The sequence below is a fragment of the Neolamprologus brichardi genome, chromosome 10, assembly GCF_056152115.1.
Source record: "Neolamprologus brichardi isolate AB-2024 chromosome 10, ASM5615211v1, whole genome shotgun sequence".
Classification (NCBI taxonomy): Eukaryota; Metazoa; Chordata; class Actinopteri; order Cichliformes; family Cichlidae; genus Neolamprologus; species Neolamprologus brichardi.
The window spans coordinates 23,234,203-23,254,718 of record NC_142113.1 but is presented as its reverse complement, the minus strand read 5'-3'; the positions used below and the strand labels follow the sequence as shown (position 1 = coordinate 23,254,718).

At 40.2% G+C, this 20,516-nt stretch overlaps 1 protein-coding gene across 1 annotated transcript in view; it reads right to left on the bottom strand.

Annotated features, from left to right (window-relative positions):
- stk32a (serine/threonine kinase 32A) overlaps window positions 1-20,516 on the bottom strand; it is a 67,274-nt gene that overhangs the window by 23,087 nt on the left and 23,671 nt on the right. The window contains exons 6-7 of the mRNA XM_087847421.1: window positions 7,872-7,909; window positions 212-301 (exon numbers count right to left, since the gene is read on the bottom strand). Of these exons, the coding sequence (XP_087703547.1) occupies window positions 212-301; window positions 7,872-7,909 (128 nt within the window). The remainder of the gene's footprint in view (window positions 1-211; window positions 302-7,871; window positions 7,910-20,516) is intronic.

Sequence of the window (20,516 nt, the reverse complement as noted above, 5' to 3'; positions counted from 1 at the left end):
GCCTCAATCTCAGAGCCGAGCCTGCAACAGCATTTGCACAATTCTTTTTCTAACTGAAAATTGAAGCAGCCTTTGGAACATCCAGCGGTGGAAGCCCACTTCACCGAAAGCTGAGGAAGATTTATTGTGTTGATTTCTTAGGATTAAAGGGCAGAGTTTCAAACCGTTTCAGTTCCAGTAGCCTTTTCTTGTCAAAATGTCATTTTCTTACCCATGTATGGTTTGGTTCCAGCAATGGATGTTGCTTTGAGGTCGTCTTTTACAATGGCTGCGATGTTGAAGTCTGTTAGATGGACGTGCCCTAAAGAACAGAGAGATTTTGTTACCTCAAATGACCGTGTCTCATTCTTGACAACTGACCTGTGTCAGATTGCATTGCAATATAACACATACTGCAGGGTTTGCCATGCACAGAGATACTGATATAGTGTGTTATAAAACCAAGAAGTTTAAAATGTATTTTTCTATTAATTCCCATTTCTTTTGCTGCTTTTTTGCAGTCTGAAGTATTTTCAGGTACTGGTGTGTGACTTTTCAAAAGCACATGGAAGAATATTTGGTTTTCTGTTATTATCAAAGGAGCTCTGTTAATGAAGTTGGATCACTGTGACAGCTGTGTAGCAGAGCTTAAACAGCAGTTGACACTCAAATGATGCTTTAGTATGAGTAAGGCTTTATTGTTTTTCTTTGTGTTTCCGCCTTTTTTCCTGTGAGTACCACAGTGGTTAGCACCGTCACCTCCCAGAAAGAAGGTTCCTGATTTGAAGCTTGAGGACGGTTGTGGCTGTTCTGTAAGTCTGCATGTTAGGGCAAGTGGTGTCCCTAATTTGGCTGTGGGTATGAATGTGAGTGTTTGTGGTTGTATGTGTCTCTCTGTTAACCCTGTGGTGGACAGGCAAACTGTCCATGGTGGACCACACCTCTCACCCCAGCACAGCTTGGAAAAGTCCAAGACCCCCGTATACCTAAAATAGATCAGCAGTTAGAAATTATCTCTCTATGTTTTCATCTGTTTTTGCTTTACAGGAGACAGATTTAGACAGGAAATTTAGACCGCAGGAGTGAGAAGAAAAAGACAGCTGTCCTCAAAATGCTGCACTGCTAGGACAAAATTGTCTTGAATAGACTTTAAGCAAACTGTCAATCTCAGACCAGCTCATTGAGAACCGGGGTTTTCATTGCCTCGGCTGAGTTAAGTCTCTGAGGACCGGTAGCACATGCTTTTAGGCTAATGGTTTTTGCATTATTTGTATTATTAATTGTTAATTTCTCAAGATTGAAGATTCCTTTTAGCAATTATTGTGCTTCATAAGGAGGTAACGAAATTGCAGAGTACTCCATTTTTGCTAATAACAAGAAAAAAAAGCAGATTTTACAAATTAATAATAATTATAAAAATTAAAACATATTATAAGTGATGAAATGTGGAGAATGAATTCAGCTCAGTCTCATAGCCTGAGGAAAGAATTAGCAGAAACTTCTCGATCAACAGGGACGATGGTGGCAGCAGGGTGAACAGGCTGTGGATGACTTCGTTTTGGCACTATGCAGACACCTCACCGATATTACTGTGTTAATAGCATTAATCAAAAGATGCAGAGCCTTCTAGCTTGTTTGGGGATTTAGATCCTTCTCCTGCAGAAGTTTACAATAACTTGGCGAAGGACTTTCGCTTTGTACATTTCCTGTCTTAACTACAGTCTTTTCTGAGCTTTGTTTCCAACAATGGAGAAATGTGATGACAATGACAAGTTCTCTGTGATATAGAAAAGCCCAGGAACCTCAAAGAGCTCAGCTTACCCCACTTCACATACACTATATTGCCAAGTATTCACTCGTCTGCCTTCACATGCATTTGAACTTGATTGACATCTTGTTCTCAATCCATAGGGTTTAATATCAGTCATAAATTGATGATGGTGAGAAGGCCTGGCCTGCAGTCTCCGCTCTGATTCATCCCAAAGGTCAGACTTGAACCTTGCTTTGTGCACTGGTGCACAGCCATGTTGGAACAAGAAGGGACCATCCCCAAACTGGAGTGAGCCCAACTCCTAAAAAACAACCCTACACCATAATCACCCCTCCACCAAACTTTACACTTGGCACCGTGCAGTCAAACAATTACCCTTCCCCTGGCAGTTGCCAAACCCAGACTCGTCCATTAGGCTTCCAGAAGGAAAAGCATGATTTGTCACTCCAGAAAACACGTCTCCACTGCCCTAGAGTCCAGTGGCAAATTGCTTTACACTGCTGCATTAGACTTTTTTGCATTGCGCTTGATGTTGTAAGGCTTGGATGCAGCTGCTCAGACATGGAAACCAATTCCATGATGAGTGAGTGAGTTAATTTGAAAAGTATACGAAGTTCGAAGGTCTTTAGTGATTGACTCTGCAGAAAGCTGGTGGCCTCTGTGTCCCTCAGCATCCGCTGACTTTCTCCATGATTTTATGTGGCCTAACACTTCGTGGCTGAGTTGCTGTTGCTCTCACTCACTGCTATAATACCACTAACCGCTGACTGTGGAATATTTAGCAGCAAGGAAATTTCATGACTGGACTTGTTGCACAGGTGGCATCATATCACGGTACCATGCTCCTGAGAGCGACCCATTCTTTCACAAATATTTGTAGAAGCCGTCTGCATGCCTCCGTAGTTGATCTTATACACCTGTGGCCATGAAAGTGGTTGGAACTGCCGAATTTAATGATTGGGATGAATAAGTGGTATACAATGTAGTATACATTGATTTAACAGTGGAGTGTGTATTTGTATTTGTATGAGTACCTTTTTTTTCTCAAACCACCAATCAACTCCCTATTGTTGATCGTGTTAAGCGGCAGGATTTTAATGAATTGCTTCGAATACCTCATAAGAGGTGCGTCACAACAGTTGGGCATCCATGGAATACTTGCCAGTTACAGTGGATGGATTTAATAAAGTAGCGGCTCTTGACTCGTAGGGTGCATTATGAGTTAAGCTTAAGTGGATCCCTGGGTGATTCTTTTTATTTTAAAGTACCATTCCCACTGTCCCTGCTTGTGAGTGTTTAAGTGGCCACTGAACAATGGTTCAGCAGGAGGCCTGGTGGCTTAGTTATCTAATGTGTTTTATGGGATTACCACAACAACTGTCAAGGTTTGCTTAGGCCATATCCAGCTGCTGCATAGCTCTTCTATTTTTAGTATGGCTTTCATTACCAATACCTCACAACATGCACCCAAATCAATTTCTTGGATCCATTTTTGTAGCCACAGTTATGTGTATTAACACTTACTGCAGGGCCATACAGCATAAAGTCTGAATTTTTCCCAAAAAGTTTGTCAAATTGTGCACTACATGTGAGATGTAAGCAACCAGAGGTTTCTTCATTAATACACTTTTAAGCAATGACTGTTTTCAGTTGCAATGCCCATCTGAGGACTGAAAGAAAACTACCCCTACAGTTTATTCTTAAGTGTTATTTAACCAGCATTACACGGTGCATCTCTCTCTTTTTTCCTAATAAAACTAGAACTTCAACTAAATCAGCACCGGTGCCTCATTTCAGTCTTTTTTATATTAATATTATTACACTGAAAGCATTTGAGCCAAAAAGGATTTTGTTCTGCATCAGAAATATTTGGAACTAATGTGTTAATATTCATAATCTTTTTGATCTGTGAGCTGTTGTTGAGGTAATGCCAAAACAAAGACCGTGGATTGAAGTCTGCTGAAATAAGCCATCCCGGGCTTTTCTCAGTCAGTATCTCGCTAGTGTAATAATCTTTGTTTGTGACATTGGTGTCGGGTTGTCTCACCAGAGTGTGTGTAAACTCTGCAATCAGGTGCCACGGGTTCCACCTTTCAAATCCCTGTGTGCCTAAAACGCTGTTGTGCAATCTGATTTATGCCACATAATACCACAATGAACAAGAAGCACTTGAGCTGTCAAATCATAATGGTGAAATAATGAAGACATGCTTTGCCTTCACTCAACACATGTAGAGACTGTTAAAGTAACCTCGAGCATACTAATCATTAATCTTCCTCATTAAGGTAAAAGCCAGTATTCCAGAACTCCAATTTCAAGCACAGTGATAGTTTTTCATGCCGTGAAGATTGCTAGTTGACACACATGTGGAAGTCATTGCTATTTTAGCTTGCAGGTGTGTGTTAGCTTGAAAGCTCCCTGCTTTCTCTAAAACAGAACGATCGCATGCTACCTTTTATGAGTCAGATGACGTGCCACACGTATGCAGATGCAATTATCAGTGTTTGTTTGGTAGTGGAGAAGAGACCTGTGGTTTCAATCACAATATTCTTTTAATGTGCTGTGTGTTCGTTTTCGTAGGAAAGGTGCATATAATCTCACAGAGGATAAAATAGACCTGGCCCTCCTGGAGCTTCACTCGGCATCCTAAGCGCTATGCTGTTTAACAAAGCAACGTCACAACTGCACGAGTAAATTGTTTTTCTCTATATGAAGCAGCTCCCAGAGGGATACAGGAGCACAGGTCAATTCCAGCTTTCAAAATGCAGAAGCAAACAGCTTGCTACCCCCCTCTGACACCTCATGCTGTTTTAGACTTCAGTGAAGAGGTAAACTAAAGGTCTACACAGGGAAAAAAAACAAGAGTGTGGGCAGAATGCATGACGAGGAGAGAAGTGCTTAGTGAGTTTTAAAGGACACACACACATACAGACAGGAACCACAAGTGAACGTCTGTTGTCCTGTGGAAATTAGGCAGGAGCTGTCAATGCTGCCTTTTTTTCTCCCCTCCCTCAAATGCACTTTCTCTCTGCTTTTCGCTTTTATCTCTGTTCTTTCCTTATGCATCTCTGCCTGTCTGTTGTATTTTTTCTCCTTTGATAAATCTTTTCAGAAATGTGTGTTCATCACTTTCCTCCTTTGTGTCGTATCCTCGCCTCGCGCTCTTTCTCTGTCTGTCTTTCTTTGTCTGCCTGTTGTGACAGCAGGGCTGCCATCCCACATATCCCCTTGGCTCTCTTGAGCAGCTGCCCCATGCCCTCTGATATCTAAGGAGTTTAGGGGTGTGTGTGTCTGTGCATGTGTGCACTACACTGCAGTATATGAACAAAACGGACACTTTGATGTGAGGCGGCTTTTTAAAACAAAGGAAATAATTCTCCAGTCTAGTTAGTGAATTAGTTATGCACTGATTTAAATATCAGCAGTGCACTGCTAGACAGCCTTTGCTATAATGATAACCAACAAAAACACCTTAAAGTCGTGTTCCTGTTAAGTTAGATTTAAAACCTACTGCAGAGCAATTGATGCATTTACAGTCCTGTTACACGGTGAAACAGAGAAAACAAGAATATGACAAACAAACTAGCATGACCTTAAAAGACAAGTGCAAATAAATATGATATAATAATAAAAATATAATTAATGCATAAATAAGAGTGTTTTTTGTTAATAATGCCATGTTTTTACTTGTGTACGAGTGGTAACTGTAGCCCGTTCAGGTTGCACAGATAGTCCAAATCTTTCAAAATTGCACACCCATCACATTCTTCACAAGAAGGTTTGTTGTGTCTCTAAGGACATTTAAAAAAGTGGTGGAGATACAAAGATAGGTGCTTTCAAACATAGAGAGCTGGACAGGGCCGCAAATGCCATCGTGTGATCGTGGCTCCAGAGTTGGCAGTTTGTCTTGTAATTGGAAGGTTGCCGGTTTGAGCCCTGGCTCCGACAGTCTCGGTCATTGTGTCCTTGGGCAAGACACTTCGCCCGTTGCCTACTGGTGGTGGTCAGAGGGCCCGGTGGCGCCAATGTCCGGCAGCCTCGCCTCTGTCAGTGCGCCCCAGGGCGGCTGTGGTAGCTTGCCATCACCTGTGTGTGAATGTGTAAAGCGCTTTGGGGTCCTTAGGGACTAGTAAAGCGCTATACAAATACAGGCCATTTACCATCAACCCAGCAGCAGGATCAGAATCTGCTTTTTTGTACGAGGAACTGGAGGAGCACTACCAGAGCCCAACAAACTGGCCTCCAGCAGGTTAATTATCTGACCAAAGTGTCAAATGAAAAAATCCACTAAGGTGGCACCAGAGCCCGATATCCTTTAGTGGGACCTGTTCTCACAATCCAAAACTATGCAATCCATTTGCCAAGAATATACCTCACAAAAACATCCACCTGGACGATGCTGCATTTGAAATGTTGTCTCCGGACTCTTTCGCAGCTATCTACTTATGCTTCTAGATTAAATCCCTGAACTTTAAGCGACTGTGTGTCATAGTGTCATGATTGAGTCTTCCCTCGTATAACAAAATTTGGAATTCAAGCTTATTTTTGCCGTTCTTACATAAGAACAATTCCCATTCTTTTCTTCACAGTGAAGAATACAGAATAATAAAACGTTGTCTACTTACTGAATCGAGAGCTGACGCTAAAACCTGTTATGAAACTCTATCAATAATTCCATCCTTCTGACACACACACAAGAATTCTAAGTAAGTTTCTCTTTTCGCACATGGAGAAGACATGATGAAAATAACCTTGTTTTCCACTCCCCGTTACATCACTCCATTTTATTTCATCCCATGGTTCAGAGAGAAAGAAAAAAAGCTTAGCTTAAATGTCACACAGCTTCAGCCAACTCAAACTGACAGTTTGGACAAAACATAAGATTTCACTTGTGCAGGCCTTCTCTGGTAAGAGACATTTTCCCGCTTTGTGCTGCTTTGTGTTGCAAGACTATGGAGTCAGTAAATGTGAAAGCTGTCTCTGTGCATTGCAGCTACTTTGATCTGTGCAATTGTGCAACCCAGAGGTTAGAGGTTGGGTGAAATTCTTAGTTAGATGCAGTCAGTGTTGGGGAGTAACGGAATACATGTACCGCCGTTACGTATTTAAATTACAAAATATGAGTAACTGTATTCCGTTACAGTTACCGTTTAAAAAGGTGGTATTTAGAATACAGTTACTTTGTTGAAATAAATGGATTACACGGCGGTACTTTCCTGTTTCATATTGTGGCGGGTCAGGCCTGTTTGGGTTTTGTTTGACAGCTACGTTCTGTTGTTCCAGGTGGTAGCGTTACGGTTGCCATGGTTACAGGGTGACGCTCTCTCTCTGCGTGTTTCCTGGGTGAGAGAGGCCTTTTTGTTGTTGTTGTGCTAAGCTAATAGGCAGAATGCTACAGGTATAGCTCTAAAGAATGTAGCATCATAGGCAGTGTAGTCCGTGCTGCAGGGAGAATGGACTGCCATACCGTTATGTGTCTGTGAGCGAGGGAGGGTACGAGTACGAGCTGTCATCGAGCAAAAACGGGAGCTGGAAGCATGTAAATATAATAATAACCACTGCAGCCAAGAAGAGTGCCTGACGAGCCCAGTTGTAAGTAAGCTATTAAGACTCGACTGTACACCGTGTTCGTGTTTTCCTCCAAAAAACAATAAGTTCCGTTGGAGCAGCCTTTCAACGCCTCTCTCTGTCTCTCGCTAGCAAAGTTGACCCAGACAACAAAGTAAAGCTAGTTTTCAGCTACGAGCCCCACACAGAACCCACCGTATTAGCCAGAGGTCCCTTTACTACGGTTCGGAGCCGCGGACCTTCAGTAACAGTAATAAATCACAGCAATAGTACATTCATGTAGTTGTAAACAGCATGATAATATATTAAGTAATCCAAAGTATTCAGAATACGTTACTCTCATTGAGTAACGTAACGGAATACGTTACAGAATACATTTTGGGACATGTATTCTGTATTCTGTAATGAAATACATTTTAAAAGTAACCTTCCCAACACTGGATGCAGTTGAAGTGTTGAATTTTTAACGGTGAGTCTTTTTGATGGAAATTTCATTCACTGACACTGAAATTAATTAATTAATAAAAAAATATAAAGAAACAGGGCATCTTACCATGTTCATCTAGTAGTATGTTGTCAGGTTTGATGTCTCTGAAAAGGGACACAGAGAATACAGTAAAATTAATCTTCGAATATCACAAATCGGAATCAGATTTGTGTTTGTAAATCACAAAGTGATTGTGCAGATATGCAGCACAATTTGTAGAAGAAGCATGATTGGGATTTGCAAACCCCAAAATAATCAAAATGATTAAAAAAAAAACAGTGTTTCTTAAATAAACAGTGGATCAAAGTGCTGATTACTTGTTGAACAGACACCTTAGAAAATGACTATGATGCTCGAGATCCAATCAGGAGAATGAAAGCTTGCGAGTTTCAAATGCATCAAAATCACAATTATAAGAACGCTTTCACATTCACATTAAACATTTTATCCATTAAGGCTATAACTTTGAAGCTGTTGTCATTTTAGTGCAGTCAGGGGAATTGTGTGATAACGTCTTCTTTAAGGTAGTAATCTGTGAAATCTGAAACGTTGGTGTGTTGCGTCATCCACTGTGATAAGCGCACAAGGCTCTGGTATGCATCGCAATTCCCGCAGTTCACCTGTGAACAAAACAGCGTGGGTGGTACTCTGATGTCTTATTTGCTGCTGGTGACGTTTGAGTTTCTGTAGGTGGCACTGTCATCTCTGCCAAGGAGCTGAGATTACTCATATTAATTACTTAATTCTTCTCTTCTTTATCCTAAAAAGGCCTTATATCTGCTTAAAAAAGGAGGCGAATGTACAGCTGACTGGCATGCAATTCTTTTGAATCATTTCACTTAAGCAAAAAACAATATTTAATAAGGAAACTTTAAAATGGTGATCTCTTACATTCGCTGTGTGATGAACACAAATGAATCGTAACTATTTATGAGAGAACGGGGGGCATCAGGTTAAACTGTGGGAGCAGAAACCTGAAACCTGAGAAGAGTGGCAGGTGTGGACCAAGACCCTTTCAAAAGTCACAGCTTCTCTGCACCATGTGCTTGTTTTTCTCCTATTTTCTACCACATTTTTTTTTCATGACATCCATGAGGCAAACCTCCCATCCAAGATAGCATACTGAATTGAGATCTGATGACGAGACTCAGACTCCTCACCCTTTTTCCAATCACCTATTGTCCAATTCTGGTGATCCTATGTGAACTGTGACCTCAGAATTATTTTCTTAGTTGACAGGAGTGACGCTCGGTGTGCTCTTGTCCAACTGCTACAAGGTTTGACCTGTGTGCTCACAGATTCTTCATACCTTGGTTTAACAAGTGGCTATTTGAGCCTTCCTGTTAGCTTGAAGCAGTCTAGCCAATCTCCTCTGACTTCTGGAATCAACAAGGCATTTTCAGTTAGAGAACTGTGGTTCGCTGGATATTTTCTCTTTTTCAGATATTCTCTGTACACACTATAGAAGGTTGTGTGGGAAAACACCAGCCTGTCTAATACCAACAAACATGCCGTGTTCAAAGTCACTTAAATCCCCTTTCTTCCCGATTCTGATGCCCGCTTTGAACCTCAACAGGTCGTCTTAAACATTTCTATATGCCCAGATAAACTTAATTGCTGCCAAGCGATGAGACATTTGTGTTAATAAGCAGCTTAACAGGTGTAATTAACAGTGGCTGGTGGGTGTTTATCATCAAGAAGCACCACAGTAACACCTCACTGTCCTGCTGAAGCAATATATGTTTGTGGAATTAGATCTAAATTGTAATTTAAATATAAATAGCCCCGTTCTACTCTTATGAGGTATTCAAAGCATTTATAAGATTATTTAATCAGCAAAAAATAAAATAAAGCACAAAAAAAGAAAGAATCTGCTTCCAGTGAAAGTTTCAATTTCGTTACTTTAGTTCAGACATTTTATTTATTTTATTATTTATCATATTATTTTATTTTTTAACTGGAAAAAAATATTCATTTATCACACAGATTATTTTTGCTAGGAGATTTTAGTTTTAGTTTTATGTTTTTAATATAGTGTGTTCTTCTCTCCTCTTCATTGAAAACAAGAGGACTAAGTAACGTGTACTAAAAAAAAGGAACCATAGAACTACAGGAAGTTAACTGTCAGGGTGGAAATTAATTTGAACAGAGAAACACTGACTGCTGTTTCCCAAACTGTTAGAGTGACAAAGGCATCTGCAACAATACCAAGATCCCCGATGACAATCAGCAACTTCAAAGAACAGTTCAGTGTCCAATGATTTCCCTCCTGGCCATTTTTAAAGTTCAAAGCATCGTTATTCTCCACTTTTCCTTGTTTTCATTTATCTGTATTTGACACCGTCATCTGTCTTTTCCATACCATGACACTGTCTGCTCCACTGAGACCACTCCTATAATGTGCTTACACACTTCTTTGCATTTCACCTTTTCACCTTGGTGCCTTCTAGCAAACACACTGAAACCTAAAACTCTTCGGGCACACACAAAAGCACAAACTTAAAAGTGGCGCACAGTGTCATATTCTGCTAATTACCATCCTCCCTGTGTGAGACTGATGTGCCGGTGTGGCTGCAGACTGGATTCAAAGACTGGAAGGGTACATTGTGTTCTCAGCTTCACTCTGTTCTCTTGTCTCTGGAACATATCACCACTGCTCTAAAATGCTTTGAACTGGAGCAATGATATTCAATATTCAGAGCCCACAGTCCATGCTAAATGAAGTTTTATCAGTGTTTGAATAATACCTTACACATATTGGGTTGCGCATCCTCACTGTTAGTGGGTGTCTCATCTAATTATGTCTTTTGCATATAGGAGCACAGCAGGACTTAGCATATCAAAGGCCACACTGACCTGGGCTCTCTGTGTGGCTTTGTGTGCATATGTGTCTGTGTGTGTTGAACACTCTTGGAGACAAGGAGAACCTGTAGCATTAGACTTGGCTCTCTGGCAGATCGAGTGGCACAGGCCCAGGCGGGGGTAAGAAAGGTCGACCATGTAACCCTTAATTAGCTGACATTTGCCTCAAAGGCTGGCACTGAGGGGGAGAGGAGGGGCATGTGTCGCCGCTAAAAAAGCACACTGCAAGTGAGAACAAGGGAGCATCTTTTACCGCTAAAGGCCAAGCTGTCATTGTGATGCCACGGGAAGCAGCAGGGGCCGACACACCTGGCTTAAGAGATAAAGCAAAGCGGCAAGTCTCATTAGGAGTTGGTGCATGGTAAAAGCCGAGCTGCTGAGATAGAGGTGATGACCATGATGACCACGAATGACTTTGTCTTTTGGCAGTCGACATAAATGAGCAAGCAAACAGCAAGTTTTGACTTGAAAATATTCCCATTGTATTTTCAAAAACTCCCATGATCCATAGAATGCTGCAACAAGTTGCACATCAGCAGTGGAAAATAGCAGAATGCAAATATCTAATCAGTCAATCACATGGCAACAACCCAATGTATTTAGGCATTTAAATACGGTCAAGAGAAGAAAGGTGATTTAAGTTGTTTTGAATGTGGCATGGGTTTTGTATCAGATGGACTGGTCAGGTATTTCAGAAACTGCTGATCTACTGGGATTTTCCCACACAGCAACTTTTTTTGGCGTACTTTGGGACCCTTAGTAACAATCATTAGGCTCATCTCAAACTGGTTTCGTGAACACTCAAATGACCTCCACAGACACCAGATCTCAATCCAGCAGCTCACTGGAATGTGCAGGAACAGGAGATTTGCCTTGTGCAGCACACAAATGTGCAGCAACTGTGTGATGCTGTCATGTCAATACGGACAACGACATCTGAGGAATGTTTCCAGCATTGTTGAATCTGTGCCACGAAGAATTAAGGCAGTTCTGAAGGTGAAATAGGAAGGTGTCAAGCCTATAATGAATGGTCCAGAGAGTGAATATACATATGTAACTAACATCCATCCATCCATCCATCCATCCATCCATCCAGCTACAGTTGCAATTACAAGGATTTCTGCTGATTACTTAAAACTCTTCAACTCACCTTCAAGTCACAGTTTTAGACAAGCTAAAGGGAACTAAGCTAATAACATAACATATTCTTGTTTAAAATATTGTCCCACACACTGGTTGGGCCGAACCCTTTATAAAAGTGCTTTTGCAAAAGAAGTGCCAATATTTTTATAAACCCAGGGATTAAAAAACCCATTGACCAATTCTAATTTGCATTCAGTTGAAAAACCTATGAATTAAATGCTAGTTTTCTTTCACAGCAGCTGACATAAATTCAATCACACATAATCAAAAGTAGGTCAGACGGCTCTGCACTAATGTTGTCTAGGGAAAAAAGCAGTGTTAGTATTCACAGGGTTTTTTTTTTCTTTGACTCAGCACTAAATCAGAGAATGTTTACTCTGCCGTTTACCTTGTTTTTATGACCACATAATCACAGTTGGAGTAGTGGAAGCCCATTCAGTATTCTTGGGATTTTGAAAAATAATTCCCATTATTTAGTTTCCAGTGATCTGGATGTGAGGTATCTGGTCACTATGGTCTAAAATCCAATTTCATTGCAGAGGACATGAGACATCTCACCCGGTCATTTCAGCTAGCTGTTTGTCAGGTGTGCATTAGCCAGGATAACTGCAATGCAGCACCTATTAGTGCTAAAAAGGACTGTGTGACGATTGGACTGCTTGGTTAAGTTACACCTTAACCCAGAGCAAAAGGGATGAAAGAGCTATACTTGTTTCCTTTCCTTTCTATAATGGAAATTGCAGGGAAAAAAACTAATATATTTCGTTCTTGCACTGACAACCACTAAACTGTGAGATAACAACTTGTAATCATCAGCCATTGTTTGTCACTGCTGGAGTACTGCAGAATTGTTGCTTAGATGAACAAGGTGTTTTTTAAAATAAATTCTCTCAGCCAAAAGTAAAAAGTAAAGCATGTATCATGACAGTTTATATATAATTTGACAGCTGTGATGCTCTGCACAGAGATATTAAGTTTATATCTAAGGTCCTGTACACAAATTTAAATAGAGGGGATAAAAGAAAGAAATAGTTTGAGGTCTAATAGCCACACTAAAAGAGTGTTTAAGTCAAAAAAGCTAAAAAAAAAAAAATCCTGAGGCATGCAATTAAAGAGCTAGAGCATTAAATTGGGAGAAACAGCGGGAATAGTGGCGATTTAAGAAAACACAGAATGCATAAATCATTGATATTCTGTATGGATAAACAGAGAAAATGAAGCAAAGGACGAATGAGAGAGTGTGATATGAATAAGAAATAGGAAGAAATATAGGAAGCTAGGGGAAAATGAAGTAAGAAAGGAACAAAGAGCAAATTAAACAAGTAGGATTAAAGGGATAAAGTGTGAAATAGAAAAAGTGACCAAAATTTTGGGCTCCTCTGAGTGAGGAATTTGATGAAGGGCCAGAGAAGCTCAGTGAAAGCTGATCCCCTTAGCTTTTCTCTCAGTTGACTGACCCTACAAGCTATTAGCAGGATCTAATGGCCTCATTACAGCATGCTATGAGAGGCAGAGGAGTAACTGAGCCCTGTACCTGGTCATACGACACCACGCTGATACTCGACCAGGCCAACACACCTGAGAACAGAGGCTTGTGCGCACACTCACACCCACACACACAGGTCAGACCATTAAAAAAGCACATGTAATAATACACATGCCGAAACCAACAAGACAGAAGCACACCTGCTTACATGTGAACTGTGAAGCAGTAAGGGCTCCTGGGGGGATTTTAGGGGAAGAAAGCCATTCTTGTTCTGACATGTTGCAGTAAAAGTGGCAAACAATCTGCCACATGCGATGACAAAAACACTAAGCAGTTGGTCTAAAATTAGCCCACACGCACATCCTGTGACTATGACTTCATTGTTGTATTTATTGGATTGTTAATTTGCAGGAAGATCTAAAGAATGAAGCCAAATCAAACATTTAAAGCCACATAGCAAATACATTATTACAATTTAACTTGACCATTATCTTCTTGATTATTTAACAGTCGGTTAGTCCATTTAATGTGGCATCATGACTTTTCCTTTTAGTTTTTTGTTAAATCTTTGAACAAAATGCAAAATTTGTTGATATGAATCCTTTAATCTTGCTGTTTTCCACGTTAAAAAGAAAGCGATTCATAGCTTCTACGGTGAAATTGGCGGTACTAGTTTTCTGCTGGCAGTTTAATCACAGGCTCTTTCATGGCTCGGCCGCTTTAGTAGCTTCTCCCCTCTGGAATAAAAGCGGGGAGCTGTATGAGCTCGTGCCGCTCCCCCTCTGTCACAAAAGAGAGTGGAGGAGCTCTGGAAGCCCCAGAAAGCCCTCAGCTCAGCTACATCCCACACTCTCCCAACAAGCAATACACACATGAACACAGCTATGCACAGTTTGTGTGCAGAAAAATGCACGCGACCACAGATTCACACAGTGTCAGAATCCCTCAGTTCTCAGCACCCACGCCCACCAGCCACTGAAGAGCGAGTCAGACAGCCGCTGCCTTTGAACGTGAATTGAAAGCCCAACTTGATCCACAGAGACTAACTGCTCCAATCCAACAAACTGCTGCATCTCTCATCCACCCTTTCGTCTTCCTGTTAACGGCAAGCAGCACTGACAAGTGCGAGAAAGAGACAGGTGTGCGTGTGTGTGTGTGTCTCTGTCCTCTAGTTTATCCACATGTGTAAACAATATTTTGCGTGCACCAACAGTTGAGAAGAGAGACGTTCATTCTTTATTCAACAATAAATGCCGACTGTGACCCGGTTAACAAAGTTGGCCTTGACGAGTTCCCGGACTCTGGGAGAGCGGCGAGCAGACACGAGAAGCAGACACGTGAAGCAGCCAGTCAGCGCTAAAAACTCGCATCACAATTACTGGTGATGAATAATTCCCAGAGTCAGAAACATTCAGAGATTGTTGCAAAAGAAATAAAATGTCATCTTTTTCTCTCTCTCTGCCTCTTTTCTTTATCTTTCATCACCTTCTTCTTGTCTCTCAGTCTGCCTCGGATTTCCTGAATGTGCTGCTTTCTCCTTCCTCCTTCTATTTTTTTTTTTAATTCTACAGAACACTTGTGAATTAAATACACAAGCAGCCAATTAGTGATCTTTTTGGAACAGACTTGCTTGTAAACAGTCTATCGTGTTCACAGCACAAACCTCCTCCCATCCTTTAATCTGCTACTGTGAGCTGAGGCTGAGCTGAAGGAGATTTTCAACAAAGATAACGCTCAATTTACCGTTTTTTTGTTGTTGTTGTTTTTGAGTTGCTTTTTTTTTTTTTTTTTGGTGGTGGTGGAAATGAGGAAAGCTAGTACCAGCTGGCACTTTAATCTCCATTTATGAAATATGAGCATATAATTTCTCTCTCCCTCTCTTCCCTCCCTCCTGTTTTTTTTCTTTTTCTTCATCTGCTGGGAAATAAAACATTAACACGCTCCATGAATAAAGGATACTTCACTTGAAGACCTGACAAATGCTTCCCATCTCAAACAGCTGATGGAGAGTAAGAGTAATGACTTTGTCTGCAACCATGCATACCATTTACTATTTTTTCTCCTTTTTTTTAGAGCACAAGAAGACCCACTTCCTTTCACCTTCACTTAAGCAGATAGGTGAATTAAGATCATATTCCCTTTCGGCAGCTTAGCAAAAGGTCTCTTGAGGAGAAGAGGGCGGAAAGAGCAAATAAATTATTTGAAGCACAGCTATGTTTGTGCCACTCCCTCTGAGGAAGAAAGAGACCGTACACAAGAAAAAACTAAGAACGAGGATGTACAAGAGTAGAGCATGGATAAGAAATACATTAGGAAGTGGGAAGAGGAAATGGCACAAGAGGTGAAAAAAGGCAGCAATAATGAAAGAGATTATGAGGGAAAGGTAGAGAGTACTGCATGTATGTATACATGTGAGAGAAAGGCTCAAAGAGGAGATGAGGGGAAGAGATCAGAGCTTGCAAAAGCAGAGCCTCTTTAGCTGAAATAGGGTTGCTGCTGCAACAGCTGGGTATCAGTATGCGTCAGTTCATTTAATAAGAAATAGTAATGTCAATAAATAGACTGGTTAGTTTCCACACAGAGGCAAAAGCAAACAATGGGATCTGTCAGTTCTTTCAGTATCTTTTGACTCTTTTGACTTAGTTTTTAGGTCCAGAAGATGTCTCATGTCACTTGGTCTGATAGTTACCTATGCTTATGCTCATACTGAGGCTGTTTCTGAGGCTGCTGGCTGGTGGCTGACTCTAAGTTCTGGATAGTGTTAGCCACTTAACCTTTGTTGGCTTCTTTCAAATGTTTGTGTTCAGCTGAATGAAAGCAATTTAAGTATCTGATTAAGTTTGTTCTTACAATCTCCCACTTTGGCCAACTTTCATCTTAACTCAGAGGGAAGAGCTTTCACGCTAACAACATAGCATGTGGCTACAAGTGTGTGTGTGTGTGTGTTTGTGTCTACTTAACTGCAGCACTGTGTGGATGTTGTGCATGCATGAAAGCGACCAGCTAGCAACTGGTTATACATGAGGCTAACCAGCGGGTCAGGGCCAAGAATGCTTAAAAATCTGCCAATATCAATTCCTGCCTGGTCGATCATTGCATCTCTAGTTTAGTTTGAAACTTTTCAAAATACTTTTTGGACAAGAAAAAAGGTCTATCCCACAGGAAACAATACAACATAATAACAATGTACAACCAATTTAATATTTGTCAAGGCCTTTTAATAAGAAATTGTTTATATTAAAGCAATTAGACTTTGTATTACTGGTTACTTTGTATTATTAGTCTTAGAGCACTGTATTGTTAACTTTAAAGTTATCTATATGAATGACAGAAATCATCTGTATATTAATGGTCCTTACAGCTTTACCAGGCATATCCATGAAAGCATCAGATGGAGCCAAGGTACATACCTGTATGAAGTTTTCCATACATGCATTGCAGGATGTAATGTACGTGCAGATTTCTTGTTGTAATGTCAGCACTGATTATATTTAAGTATAGCCACACTTTTGAAAATTTAGTTTTTTCCACCATTTTCACTAAGAGCACAGTCCTCCAGCATGCTGCACAGCAAGTGGGAGATGCTCCTTCCCCTTGCACAGATTGTCTGAAAGAAAGGTGTTCCTCCCAGATTAGAAGGAGCAAAAATATTTCATGTCATAAAATGTTAATCTTATTGCAAGTTAAAAAGGGACTTGGTCAAACAAAATGTACCATTATTGTAGTTTGGATCTTTCTCCAAAACAATTAGAGTCCCCCCAGCACTCTAGTGCACTGTAGCTATCATGAGGACACAATGGGCAACTGAAGTGGCTGATGAAAAAAATGTGGTGGTGACCAACTGACTACAGTCCAAAAATCACTCCAATATACCCCTTTAACTGAGTCCATGAACCTCTGCTGCCATCCTGGCCAATTGGCATAGCAGCAAACACATGCTGGCCTGAATACAAACCCTCCTTTTCATCCTTTAATAAACCGCGCATTGTCTAAGCCAATGTCCAGCACCTCGTTGCCATTGTGGTGAGCAGCAAACTCAAAATGCAGCTAGCTGGTACCCTGGTGGGGTTCTGGCTCAAGCTTAGCTAATAAATCATCACATTCTATATCAGTCTGGCTGCCATTAGGGAATCTGATCAAAAGCTCCACGCCTATCTGATGATGCAAGTATATGCAATTTAGACTTTTGCCTTGAAATGAGGAGATGGGATTAGGTGTGACAGACTGAGTTTTGTAGTAAGCTTAATAGAAAAGTGAACAGTGTCCTTGTGACGCTTCACCATTCGGATGCTGTAAGATGATGGAAATGGAAAAGAGGACATCAACTACAGTTGCTTAAGATGAATGTACTGCACTACCAGTCTCACTCAGTCAGAGTTCGTCACATTGCTATCTCTCAGTGCATTAAAAAAAAGCAGTGCAGATAGCAAATGAAGACAACTTTAATAAAAGAATCCATAATTGCATGCACTGCAGCAGCAATCAGTGCTATAACATATTATTAAAGTTCTATCATATAAGTGCTTGTTTTCATGCACTACTTGTAATTTTCAGCAACTTTGGATTTAGCACAGCTGTGGCTCCACGTTGTAGTGGTTAACACACAAAAAGTCCCTCAGGTGAGACTGAGATGAGACACAAACCCAGCTTCAAGGGGTCACAAGCAAGTGTAAGCCTAGTGCCGATCCCAAATCTCTGTCAAATCAAACATGTGGTTCTGCCCCATGTGGGGACCCTTTCAAAATAAAGGAGCATCTGAAGAACCTTTGAACTTAATGCCTCATTTGAATGTCAAGTAACTATTTACTAAACTTGCATGTAGCTCAGGTTTAACTTACTGAGTTGAGTAGGTGACCCATAGTGTTAAAGCAGAGGCCTGGTTTGAATCTGGCCTGCATGCTTTCCCTTGTGGGCTTTCCTGTCTTCTCTCCACTATCCTAACACAATAAAGGCTAAAAGCCCAATAAATGCACTTTAAAAAAAATCAGACTTTATATGTTATAATTCCTAACTGAAGCTTTAACTTAGGGGAGTCCTAAAAGGCATTTTAAAAAAAGCCAAACGATTAATCCTTTAACGACTTTAATGGGTAGTCTGTTTCCTGACTGCAACATATTGACTCGTTAAGAGCATAGACTGGTTGACAACATGTACGTTTTTCCATTATGAGGATTCCAAGAAACACTGAAATGCACCCGAGGATCCACAGATAATTGTTGTTGACGTCAAAGAGGATGGGATGAGGTAAACAACCACAGAACACACACACACACACACACGGACAAACAAATACACACACATCCCCCACCGCATTCTTGCCATTTATCTTTCCACTTGTTTGGAAGGATTTGTCAAGTCTCTGAAGATGTCATATAATTGAGACTCAGTCTAATGTAAATAATTCAGACTTCCCACCGAGATTTATGTTAAACAGTAAGCAATTAGGTTTACAAGATATAGGAGAACCAGAAAATGAGAAATATTAATGGCCCATAAAGCCTATAGACTAGTAAATCCCATTATTTAGTGCAAAAAGTATGGCATAAAAATTTAAATTGAATAAGTTTTTGCTTTAAATCATTTTTGGAACATATTTCAAAAATATTTTTGCTTGCTTGTTTTTATGACAGGTGACTTAATAAACACGTTAAGCACTATATATATACTATATATGTGCTTTTGAACTAGTCATAGTATGGATACACACATATTCCAACAAGCCTAGGTGTGTAGAGAGTTTTTGTTGTTTAACTGCAAAAATACCCTTAATTGCTTTATAAAGATGACCTTTGACTAACACCTGTGATACTGAACTAAAAACAAAATAAATGAGTAAAAGATAGAAGTAAAAAGTATCCGGTAGTTGGGTACAGTTCCCGCTTCAGTTTAATGTCTAAAGGATGTGATGTAGTAGTGCAAGATCTGACCATCTAGAATGTAGAATTGGTATATCTGACAAATGAAATTTAAAGCACTCATACTTGAATAAGCTGTGTCATCTTCGTTTTATTGTACAAATCTGTTTTATGGCTCCATGTTTAAAAACCTGTTCAACACCTGTACCTCTGTACTGTAATAGCATATGCAATACCAAACTTACAAAGTCTATTTTAAGGTAATATTATTTTCCATTAAACATATTTCCACTTTGTGTTTCATGCTCAGAGGTTGCTCTATTGTCCCTTGATGACACTGAACTAATTTCCCTCCTTACAGGATGAGCTGAAAGACTGTTGCTAAGATTGAATGTTCCCATGGGACTGTTCATGTTTCCATATAGCGGCAAACTATACCGTGCAAGGACTCATTATTGAAAATTACATAGATATGTCTGCTGATGTTGCCATTGTTGTCTCGTTATTACTGTACCCAGAATATAACTGGGACATAACTGCATAAAAGACATTTACCCTGATCTCAAACCACACCAAAACCTACATACACTATGCAAAAGCCTCCAGCCACCTCCCATTATTTAGTTATCAATATAATGTCATTATTAAGCTTCTAAGGAATCAGACTTTCTTGTAATTTCTTGTAATTCTTGATCAATAGTTCTCTAGTTATGAAGGTCTTTCAAAGCGAGGGAATGTATTTTTGTTGCTTGTTAAGCCACTTAACACTGACCTATGAATCATTCAAGCATAAAAAAAGGTCCAAACTATACATACTCCACATAGCGGACATCTTAGCAAATAACTCATTTTAAATGGTATCTTCATTTCTAGTAGCCTGATGTAAAAAAACATATAATTTCTTCTCATTTCTTTAGTTGAGTTTGAAAAATGCCCAAGATAACATCGTTTTACAGGGATCACATTGTATTTTTGTAACAAAGTGATCCCCGAGGAGCTAGCATCATAAACAGTGTGTGCGGTTTGTCCTCAAAAAATGTAAGAAAACAAGTGGAAGGCAAATTGCCAGGCCTATTTATGGTCTTAAGATCTTAAGAAAAAAGCAGTAAAATACCACAGCAGAGATCTGACACGGGACCTGAGAGATGCATTGGCTCTTTATCCATCTACTGTTCATCAAAGGTTCATCAGAAACGTTGTCAGTGGAAGGGCGGCTGTCAAGAAGCCATTCTTGAGGAAGGGAAAGAGGAAGTAAAGAGTGAGGTATGCCAAATTACACAGGAACTGGACTGAAGATCATATGGAGTCATGAATCCAAATTAGAAAATTTTGGTTCACTAGTGATTATTATTAGTGTAATAATAA